This window comes from Coregonus clupeaformis, chromosome 1, assembly GCF_020615455.1.
Source record: "Coregonus clupeaformis isolate EN_2021a chromosome 1, ASM2061545v1, whole genome shotgun sequence".
NCBI lineage: Eukaryota > Metazoa > Chordata > Actinopteri > Salmoniformes > Salmonidae > Coregonus > Coregonus clupeaformis.
The window spans coordinates 90998432-91010931 of record NC_059192.1 but is presented as its reverse complement, the minus strand read 5'-3'; the positions used below and the strand labels follow the sequence as shown (position 1 = coordinate 91010931).

The following is a 12500-nucleotide window of genomic DNA, read 5'->3' as shown; positions in this document are numbered from 1 at the left end:
CATCATGGTAACAATGCATGTAGACCTATCATCTCATGGTAACAATGCATGTAGACCTATCATCTCACCATGGTAACAATGCATGTAGACCTATCATCTCATGGTAACAATGCATGTAGACCTATCATCTCATCATGGTAACAATGCATGTAGACCTATCATCTCATCATGGTAACAATGCATGTAGACCTATCATCTCATGGTAACAATGCATGTAGACCTATCATCTCACCATGGTAACAATGCATGTAGACCTATCATCTCACCATGGTAACAATGCATGTAGACCTATCATCTCATCATGGTAACAATGCATGTAGACCTATCATCTCATGGTAACAATGCATGTAGACCTATCATCTCACCATGGTAACAATGCATGTAGACCTATCATCTCATCATGGTAACAATGGATGTAGACCTATCATCTCATCATGGTAACAATGCATGTAGACATATCATCTCAACATGATAACAATGCATGTAGACCTATCATCTCACCATGGTAACAATGCATGTAGACCTATCATCTCACCATGGTAACAATGCATGTAGACCTATCATCTCATCATGGTAACAATGCATGTAGACCTATCATCTCATCATGGTAACAATGCATGTAGACCTATCATCTCATCATGGTAACAATGCATGTAGACCTATCATCTCATCATGGTAACAATGCATGTAGACCTATCATCTCACCATGGTAACAATGCATGTAGACCTATCATCTCATCATGGTAACAATGCATGTAGACCTATCATCTCATCATGGTAACAATGCATGTAGACCTATCATCTCATCATGGTAACAATGCATGTAGACCTATCATCTCACCATGGTAACAATGCATGTAGACCTATCATCTCATCATGGTAACAATGCATGTAGACCTATCATCTCATGGTAACAATGCATGTAGACCTATCATCTCATCATGGTAACAATGCATGTAGACCTATCATCTCATCATGGTAACAATGCATGTAGACCTATCATCTCATCATGGTAATGCATGTAGACCTATCATCTCATCATGGTAATGCATGTAGACCTATCATCTCATCATGGTAACAATGCATGTAGACCTATCATCTCATCATGGTCACTTTGTTTCTTGTGACAGGTAGGCCTGCATTTTCTGCAGCATGGTCTATTCTACAGTAATATAAAGACTGAATGCACGTCTAATTTACCCATCTCCCTCTGGCTTTCAGGGGTCACCTTATTTTTTAACTGTAAATATTATTTTTTTGAAATTGCAGCTGCAGAATTTTTAAAACAGCCTATCACTTGAATATCGTTGCTTTAAATCAGTGCACGCACGAGCACTCTCTGTCTTGCTCTCTCTCCATCAACTCCATTCAAAATGCATCCAAAATAGATAATCTAGATTGATATATAGCCCTGTATACAGCTGTGGAAAAAATTAAGAGACCACTGCAAATTGTTCTTAAATCAGCATCTCTACATGTATGACAGCCATTCCATTCCAGTGTCTGTTGAATTCCAACACAGGCACACCTCATTATACTGAATTAGGTACTGATTAGGTGATCACATTAACCAAATCTTATTTAACGAGGAAAAGTATAAAAACCACTGCTGTGTTCATCACTATCCTCTTGCAATAGGACCAGCTGGATGGCAAAAACTGTGCTAATAGTATCTCAAAAGTAATATTAATCAAAAAAATAACTATTGACCATGCCAAAAGAGTTGAAAATGAAAGTTTTGAGTGAGGAAAATAAGGGGTCAATTCTGGCTTTACTGGCAGAGGGATACAGTGAGCGTCAGGTTGCTTCCATCCTTAAAATTTCAAAGACGGCGGTTCATAAGAACAAGGTCAAGCAGCAGACATTGGGGACAACAAAGCTACAGACCGGCAGAGGGCGAAAACGACTCTACTGACCGGGATGACTGCAAACTCATTCGAATGTCACTCAACAACCGTAGGATGACATCAAGTGACCTACAAAAAGAATGGCAAACGGCAGCTGGGGTGAAGTGCATGGCGAGGACGGTTCAAAACAGGCTCCTAGGGGCATGGCTGAAGTTGTGCAAAGCTAGAAAAAAGCCCTTCATCAATGAGAAGCAAAGAAGAGCCAGGCTGAGGTTTGCAAAAGACCATAAGGATTGGACCGTAGAGGACTGGAGTAAGGTCATCTTCTCTGATGAGTCCAATTTTCAGCTTTGCCCAACACCTGGTAATCTAATTGTTAGACTGAGACCTGGAGAGGCCTACAAGCCACAATGTCTCGCACCCACTGTGAAATTTGGTGGAGGATCGGTGATGATCTGGGGGTGCTTCAGCAAGGCTGGAATCGGGCAGATTTGTCTTTGTGAAGGACGCATGAATCAAGCCACGTACAAGGTTGTCCTGGAAGAAAACTTGCTTCCTTTTGCTCTGACTTTGTTCCCCAACTCTGAGGATTGTTTTTTCCAGCAGGACAATGCGCCATGCCACACAGCCAGGTCAATCAAGGTGTGGATGGAGGACCACCAGATCAAGACCCTGTCATGGCTGGCCCAATCTCCAGACCTGAACCCCATTGAAAACTTCTGGAATGTGATCAAGAGGAAGATGGATGGTCACAAGCAATCAAACAAAGCCGAGCTGCTTGAATCTTTGCGCCAGGAGTGGCATAAAGTCACCCAACATCAATATGAAAGACTGGTGGAGAGCATGCCAAGATGCATGAAAGCTGTGATTGAAAATCAGGGTTATTCCACCAAATATTTATTTCTGAACTCTTCCTAAGTTAAAACATTATTATTGTGTTGTTTAAAAATGAACATGAACTAATTTTCTTTGCATTATTCGAGGTCTGACAACACTGCATATTTTTTTGGTTATTTTGACCAGTTGTCATTTTCTGCAAATAAATGCTCTAAATGACAATATTTTTATTTGGAATTTGGGAGAAATGTTGTCAGTAGTTTATAGAATAAAACAAAAATGTTATTTTTACCCAAACACATACCTATAAATTGTAAAACCAGAGAAACTGATAATTTTGCAGTGGTCTCTTAATTCTTTCCGCAGCTGTATAGATGTCCTAGCTTAACTATTTCAGGTAATACATTCAATACAGTATTAGCCTCATATTTAGCTAATTAATGATCGGTTATGCATAATATGCTTCTAACTTACAGCATCGGTCTCTTGCGCAATACGCACGGACCTGTGCTCCGCTGGCCTCTCTCTTTAAAAAACTCTCCTTAGATCTTGGAGTCCCACGCAGGAAAAGCTAGACTAGAATAGCTTTCTGGACATTTTTTATTTTTTTTTGCATTTCTTATACCAATAGACTATTCGAAGAGGGACGCAAGCTCTTGTTTGCTGAATGTTAAATACAGCAGCCAATAGAACTCACAGGTAGTTTGAAAGAAGAGCGAACACGCGATGGCGGTAGGTTACAGAAGTTATTTATTCAGACCCATAACCATTCAATCTTTGTGAAGTGAAAGCCTTCTGCATCTAATTCTAGGCCTATATTATTCAAGGATGTCATTAGATTTTTTTTTAAATATATACAGTGGGGAAAAAAAGTATTTAGTCAGCCACCAATTGTGCAAGTTCTCCCACTTCAAAAGATGAGAGAGGCCTGTAATTTTCATCATAGGTACACGTCAACTATGACAGACAAATTTAGGAAAAAAATTCCAGAAAATCACATTGTAGGATTTTTAATGAATTTATTTGCAAATTAGGGTGGAAAATAAGTATTTGGTCACCTACAAACAAGCAGGATTTCTGGCTCTCACAGACCTGTAACTTCTTCTTTAAGAGGCTCCTCTGTCCTCCACTCGTTACCTGTATTAATGGCACCTGTTTGAACTTGTTATCAGTATAAAAGACACCTGTCCACAACCTCAAACAGTCACACTCCAAACTCCACTATGGCCAAGACCAAAGAGCTGTCAAAGGACACCAGAAACAAAATTGTAGACCTGCACCAGGCTGGGAAGACTGAATCTGCAATAGGTAAGCAGCTTGGTTTGAAGAAATCAACTGTGGGAGCAATTATTAGGAAATGGAAGACATACAAGACCACTGATAATCTCCCTCGATCTGGGGCTCCACACAAGATCTCACCCCGTGGGGTCAAAATGATCACAAGAACGGTGAGCAAAAATCCCAGAACCACACGGGGGGACCTAGTGAATGACCTGCAGAGAGCTGGGACCAAAGTAACAAAGCCTACCATCAGTAACACACTACGCCGCCAGGGACTCAAATCCTGCAGTGCCAGACGTGTCCCCCTGCTTAAGCCAGTACATGTCCAGGCCCGTCTGAAGTTTGCTAGAGTGCATTTGGATGATCCAGAAGAGGATTAGGAGAATGTCATATGGTCAGATGAAACCAAAATATAACTTTTTGGTAAAAACTCAACTCGTCGTGTTTGGAGGACAAAGAATGCTGAGTTGCATCCAAAGAACACCATACCTACTGTGAAGCATGGGGGGTGGAAACATCGTGCTTTGGGGCTGTTTTTCTGCAAAGGGACCAGGACGACTGATCCGTGTAAAGGAAAGAATGAATGGGGCCATGTATCGTGAGATTTTGAGTGAAAACCTCCTTCCATCAGCAAGGGCATTGAAGATGAAACGTGGCTGGGTCTTTCAGCATGACAATGATCCCAAACACACCGCCCGGGCAACGAAGGAGTGGCTTCGTAAGAAGCATTTCAAGGTCCTGGAGTGGCCTAGCCAGTCTCCAGATCTCAACCCCATAGAAAATCTTTGGAGGGAGTTGAAAGTCCGTGTTGCCCAGCGACAGCCCCAAAACATCACTGCTCTAGAGGAGATCTGCATGGAGGAATGGGCCAAAATACCAGCAACAGTGTGTGAAAACCTTGTGAAGACTTACAGAAAATGTTTGACCTGTGTCATTGCCAACAAAGGGTATATAACAAAGTATTGAGAAACTTTTGTTATTGACCAAATACTTATTTTCCACCTTAATTTGCAAATAAATTCATTAAAAATCCTACAATGTGATTTTCTGGGGAAAAAATTCTCATTTTGTCTGTCATAGTTGACGTGTACCTATGATGAAAATTACAGGCCTCTCACATCTTTTTAAGTGGGAGCACTTGCACAATCGGTGGCTGACTAAATACTTTTTTCCCCCACTGTATATACAGTGGGGAGAACAAGTATTTGATACACTGCCAATTTTGCAGGTTTTCCTACTTACAAAGCATGTAGAGGTCTGTAATTTTTATCATATGTACACTTCAACTGTGAGAGACGGAATCTAAATCAAAAATCCAGAAAATCACATTGTATGATTTTTAAGTAATTAATTTGCATTTTATTGCATGACATAAGTATTTGATCACCTACCAACCAGTTAGAATTCCGGCTCTCACAGACCTGTTAGTTTTTCTTTACGAAGCCCTCCTGTTCTCCACTCATTACCTGTATTAACTGCACCTGTTTGAACTCATTACCTGTATAAAAGACACCTGTCCACACACTCAATCAAACAGACTCCAACCTCTCCACAATGGCCAAGACCAGAGAGCTGTGTAAGGACATCAGGGATAAAATTGTAGACCTGCACAAGGCTGGGATGGGCTACAGGACAATAGGCAAGCAGCTTGGTGAGAAGGCAACAACTGTTGGCGCAATTATTAGAAAATGGAAGAAGTTCAAGATGACGTTCAATCACCCTCGGTCTGGGGCTCCATGCAAGATCTCACCTCGTGGGGCATCAATGATCATGAGGAAGGTGAGGGATCAGCCCAGAACTACACGGCAGGACCTGGTCAATGACCTGAAGAGAGCTGGGACCACAGTCTCAAAGAAAACCATTAGTAACACACTACGCCGTCATGGATTAAAATCCTGCAGCGCACGCAAGGTCCCCCTGCTCAAGCCAGCACATGTCCAGGCCCGTCTGAAGTTTGCCAATGACCATCTGGATGATCCAGAGGAGGAATGGGAGAATGTCATGTGGTCTGATGAGACAAAAATAGAGCTTTTTGGTCTAAACTCCACTCACCGTGTTTGGAGGAAGAAGAAGGATGAGTACAACCCCAAGAACACCATCCCAACCGTGAAGCATGGAGGTGGAAACATCATTCTTTGGGGATGCTTTTCTGCAAAGGGTAAGGACGACTGCACCGTATTGAGGGGAGGATGGATGGGGCCATGTATCGCGAGATCTTGGCCAACAACCTCCTTCAGTAAGAGCATTGAAGATGGGTCATGGCTGGGTCTTCCAGCATGACAACGACCCGAAACACACAGCCAGGGCAACTAAGGAGTGGCTCCGTAAGAAGCATCTCAAGGTCCTGGAGTGGCCTAGCCAGTCTCCAGACCTGAACCCAATAGAAAATCTTTGGAGGGAGCTGAAAGTCCGTATTGCCCAGCGACAGCCCCGAAATCTGAAGGATCTGGAGAAGGTCTGTATGGAGGAGTGGGCCAAAATCCCTGCTGCAGTGTTGCTTTTGGACCTAGACTTGGCGCTCCGGTACCGCTTGCCGTGCGGTAGCAGAGAGAACAGTCTATGACTAGGGTGACTGGAGTCTTTGACAATTCTTTGGGCATTCCTCTGACAAATCCAGACATAAGGCGTATTTATATGCTTTATGATGCTTTTGAATGACACTTCCGGTTTTGGCGGGAGAAAAGGGATTTATTCTCAGGATGGAACATTTGTAAAATGCCACACATACAGTTATCTGTAAGGTCCCTCAGTCGAGCCTTGAATTTCAAACACAGATTCAACCACAAAGACCAGGGAGGTTTTCCAATACTTCGCAAAGAAGGGGACCTATTGGAAGATGGGTAACATTTTTAAAAGAACACCCTTTGGATGGATGAAGTTATTAATTTCATTTTGGATGGTGTATCAATACACTCAGTCACTACAAAGAAACAGGCGTCCTTCCAAACTCAGTTGCCGGAGAGGAAGGAAACCGCTCAGGGATTTCACCATGAGGCCAATGGTGACTTTAAACATTTACAGAGTGTATTGGCTTTGATAGGAGACAACTGAGGATGGATCAACAGCATTGTAATTACTCCACAATACTAACCTAATTGACAGAGTGAAAAGAAGGAAGCCTGTACAGAATACAAACATTACTAGGAGGATTACAGTAGAACTGTACATCACGGGCCTCATTACTAGGAGGATTACAGTAGAACTGTACATCACGGGCCTCATTACTAGGAGGATTACAGTAGAACTGTACATCACGGGCCTCATTACTAGGAGGATTACAGTAGAACTGTACATCACGGGCCTCATTACTAGGAGGATTACAGTAGAACTGTACATCACAGGCCTCATTACTAGGAGGATTACAGTAGAACTGTACATCACAGGCCTCATTACTAGGAGGATTACAGTAGAACTGTACATTACGGGCCTCATTACTAGGAGGATTACAGTAGAACTGTACATTACGGGCCTCATTACTAGGAGGATTACAGTAGAACTGTACATCACGGGCCTCATTACTAGGAGGATTACAGTAGAACTGTACATCACAGGCCTCATTACTAGGAGGATTACAGTAGAACTGTACATCACATGCCTCATTACTAGGAGGATTACAGTAGAACTGTACATTACGGGCCTCATTACTAGGAGGATTACAGTAGAACTGTACATTACGGGCCTCATTACTAGGAGGATTACAGTAGAACTGTACATTACTGGCCTCATTACTAGGAGGATTACAGTAGAACTGTACATCACAGGCCTCATTACTAGGAGGATTACAGTAGAACTGTACATTACGGGCCTCATTACTAGGAGGATTACAGTAGAACTGTACATTACTTGCCTCATTACTAGGAGGATTACAGTAGAACTGGACATTACTTGCCTCATTACTAGGAGGATTACAGTAGAACTGTACATTACAGGCCTCATTACTAGGAGGATTACAGTAGAACTGTACATTACGGGCCTCATTACTAGGAGGATTACAGTAGAACTGTACATTATGGGCCTCATTACTAGGAGGATTACAGTAGAACTGTACATTACAGGCCTCATTACTAGGAGGATTACAGTAGAACTGTACATTACGGGCCTCATTACTAGGAGGATTACAGTAGAACTGTACATTATGGGCCTCATTACTAGGAGGATTACAGTAGAACTGTACATCACAGGCCTCATTACTAGGAGGATTACAGTAGAACTGTACATCACGGGCCTCATTACTAGGAGGATTACAGGACAATTCCTTCGACCTCATGGCTTGGTTCTTCCTCTGACGTGCACTGTCAACTGTGGGACCTTATATAGACAGGTGTGTGCCTTTCCAAATCATGTCCAATCAATATAATTTACCACAGGTGGACTGCAATCAAGTTGTAGAAACATCTCAAGGATGATCAATGGAAACAGGATGCACCTGAGCTCAATTTCGAGTCTCATAGCAAAATGTCTGAATACTTATGTAAATAAGGTATTTCTGTTTTTTATTTTAAATACATTTGCAAAAATGTCAGAAAACCAGTTTTCACTTTGTCATTATGTGGTATTGTGTGTAGACTGCTGAAGAAAAAAAAATATTTAATCCATTTTAGAATAAGGCTGTAACGTAAAACATGTGGAAATAGTCAAGGGGTCTGAATACTTCAAGGGGTCTGAATACGAAAGCACTGTAGGTAGGGGGAAGTGACTAGACAACAGGATAGATAACAGACAGTAGCAGCAGTATACTGTAGGTAGGGGTAAAGTGACTAGACAACAGGATAGATAATAGACAGTAGCAGCAGTATACTGTAGGTAGGGGTAAAGTGACTAGACAACAGGATAGATAATAGACAGTAGCAGCAGTATACTGTAGGTAGGGGTGAAGTGACTAGACAACAGGATAGATAATAGACAGTAGCAGCAGTATACTGTAGGTAGGGGTAAAGGGACTAGACAACAGGATAGATAATAGACAGTAGCAGCAGTATACTGTAGGTAGGGGTAAAGTGACGAGGCAACAGGATAGATAATAGACAGTAGCAGCAGTATACTGTAGGTAGGGGGAAGTGACTAGACAACAGGATAGATAACAGACAGTAGCAGCAGTATACTGTAGGTAGGGGTAAAGTGACTAGGCAACAGGATAGATAACAGACAGTAGCAGCAGTATACTGTAGGTAGGGGTAAAGTGACTAGACAACAGGATAGATAATAGACAGTAGCAGCAGTATACTGTAGGTAGGGGGAAGTGACTAGGCAACAGGATAGATAATAGACAGTAGCAGCAGTATACTGTAGGTAGGGGTAAAGTGACGAGGCAACAGGATAGATAATAGACAGTAGCAGCAGTATACTGTAGGTAGGGGTAAAGTGACTAGACAACAGGATAGATAATAGACAGTAGCAGCAGTATACTGTAGGTAGGGGTAAAGTGACTAGGCAACAGGATAGATAATAGACAGTAGCAGCAGTATACTGTAGGTAGGGGTAAAGTGACTAGACAACAGGATAGATAATAGACAGTAGCAGCAGTATACTGTAGGTAGGGGGTAAAGTGACTAGACAACAGGATAGATAATAGACAGTAGCAGCAGTATACTGTAGGTAGGGGTGAAGTGACTAGACAACAGGATAGATAATAGACAGTAGCAGCAGTATACTGTAGGTAGGGGTAAAGGGACTAGACAACAGGATAGATAATAGACAGTAGCAGCAGTATACTGTAGGTAGGGGTAAAGTGACTAGGCAACAGGATAGATAACAGACAGTAGCAGCAGTATACTGTAGGTAGGGGTAAAGTGACTAGGCAACAGGATAGATAATAGACAGTAGCAGCAGTATACTGTAGGTAGGGGTAAAGTGACTAGGCAACAGGATAGATAATAGACAGTAGCAGCAGTATACTGTAGGTAGGGGTAAAGTGACTAGACAACAGGATAGATAATAGACAGTAGCAGCAGTATACTGTAGGTAGGGGTAAAGTGACTAGGCAACAGGATAGATAACAGACAGTAGCAGCAGTATACTGTAGGTAGGGGTAAAGGGACTAGACAACAGGATAGATAATAGACAGTAGCAGCAGTATACTGTAGGTAGGGGTGAAGTGACTAGACAACAGGATAGATAATAGACAGTAGCAGCAGTATACTGTAGGTAGGGGTAAAGTGACTAGACAACAGGATAGATAATAGACAGTAGCAGCAGTATACTGTAGGTAGGGGTAAAGTGACTAGACAACAGGATAGATAATAGACAGTAGCAGCAGTATACTGTAGGTAGGGGTAAAGTGACGAGGCAACAGGATAGATAATAGACAGTAGCAGCAGTATACTGTAGGTAGGGGGAAGTGACTAGGCAACAGGATAGATAATAGACAGTAGCAGCAGTATACTGTAGGTAGGGGTAAAGGGACTAGACAACAGGATAGATAATAGACAGTAGCAGCAGTATACTGTAGGTAGGGGTAAAGTGACTAGACAACAGGATAGATAATAGACAGTAGCAGCAGTATACTGTAGGTAGGGGGAAGTGACTAGGCAACAGGATAGATAATAGACAGTAGCAGCAGTATACTGTAGGTAGGGGTAAAGGGACTAGACAACAGGATAGATAATAGACAGTAGCAGCAGTATACTGTAGGTAGGGGTAAAGTGACTAGACAACAGGATAGATAATAGACAGTAGCAGCAGTATACTGTAGGTAGGGGTAAAGTGACTAGGCAACAGGATAGATAACAGACAGTAGCAGCAGTATACTGTAGGTAGGGGGAAGTGACTAGGCAACAGGATAGATAACAGACAGTAGCAGCAGCGTATGAGATGAGTGTGGAAGTGTGTGTTTGGCGACAATATGCCCGTGTGTACGTGTTATGTGTGAGTGTGTGTGTGTGTGTATGTGATGGAGTGTCAGTGTAAATATGTGTGAGTGTGTGGGTAGACTCCAGTGTGTGGGTCGAGTCCAGTGTGTGGGTCGAGTCCAGTGTGTGGGTAGAGTCCAGTGTGTGTGCATATGTGGACACAGAGGAACTTGAAGCTTCAGCCCCGTCGATTTGAATGGGGGCGTGTTCTGCCCTCTGTTTCTTGTAGACCACGATCAGCTCCTTTGTCTTGCTAACGTTGAGGGAGAGGTTGTTGTCCTGGCACCACACTGCCAGGTCTCTGACCTCCTCCCTATAGACTTTCTCATCGTCGGTGGTCACCACCATCGTGTCAGCAGCAAACTTGACGTTGGAGTCGTACGTGGCCACGCAGTCATGGGAGTACAGGAGGGGACTAAGCACGCACCCCTGAGGGGCCCCCGCGTTGAGGATCAGCGTTGCGGATGTGTTGTTACCTACCCTTACCACCTGGGGGCGGCCCATCAGGAAGACCAGGATCCAGTTTCAGAGGGAGGTGTTTAGTCCCAGGGTCCTTAGCTTAGTGATGAGCTTTGAGGGCACTATGGTGTTGAATGCTGAGCTGTAGTCTATGAACACTGAGCTGTAGTCTATGAACGCTGAGCTATAGTCTATGAACGCTGAGCTGTAGTCTATGAACACTGAGCTGTAGTCTATGAACGCTGAGCTGTAGTCTATGAACGCTGAGCTGTAGTCTATGAACGCTGAGCTGTAGTCTATGAACGCTGAGCTGTAGTCTATGAACGCTGAGCTGTAGTCTATGAACGCTGAGCTGTAGTGTGGAGTGCAATAGAGATTGTTTCATCTGTGGATCTGTTTCGGCAGTGTGCGAATTGGAGTGGGTCCAGGGTGTCTGGGATGATGGTGTTGATGTGAGCCATGACCAGCCTTTCAAAGCATTTCATGGCTACAGATGTGAGTGCTACGGGGCGTTAGTCATTTAGACAGGTTACCTTGGCGATCCTGGGCACAGAGACTATGGTGGTCTGCTTGAAACATGTAGGTAGGAGAGGTTGAAAATGTCAGTGAAGTCACTTGCCAGCTGGTCAGCACATGCTCTGAGTACGCGTCCTGGTAATCCGTCTGGCCCTGCGGCCTTGTGAATGTTAACCTGTTTAAAGCTCTTACTCACATCGTCTACGGAGAGCTTGATCACACAGTCGTCCAGAACAGCTGGTGCTCTCACGCATGGTTCAGTGTTGCTTGCCTCGAAGCGAGCATAGAAGGCATTTAGCTCGCCTGGTAGGCTCGCCTCACTGGGCAGCTCTCGGCTGGGTTTCCCTTTGTAATCCGCAAAAGCTTGCAAGCCCTGCCACTTCCGACGAGCGTCAGAGCCGGTGTAATAGGATCCGATCTTAGTCCTGTATAGTAACATTACTGTACGTGTAACTAGTTCCTGAATGTGTCTCTTGTCTCTCTCTTGAAGACGGCCCAGGGAGGGGGCCACCGCACCTTACTGTACGGACACGCTGTCCTGCTACGACACTCCTACAGCGGCATGGTGAGTCCCTCTGCAGTCTGTCTGGAGACCCAAACACAGGAAATAACATGTACTTGAATCAGTTTCACAATCTTCCATTCCAGCTTGGTGCTCTGTGATGTCAGTCAGCTGTGGTTGTCATCATCGTGTTTTGTATTCTGGCCTGTA

At 43.5% G+C, this 12500-nt stretch overlaps 1 protein-coding gene across 1 annotated transcript in view; it reads left to right on the top strand.

Annotated features, from left to right (window-relative positions):
• LOC121564974 (ryanodine receptor 2-like) overlaps nucleotides 1-12500 on the top strand; it is a 165116-nt gene that overhangs the window by 63397 nt on the left and 89219 nt on the right. The window contains 1 exon segment of the mRNA XM_045222019.1: nucleotides 12279-12353. Within this exon segment, the coding sequence (XP_045077954.1) occupies nucleotides 12279-12353 (75 nt within the window).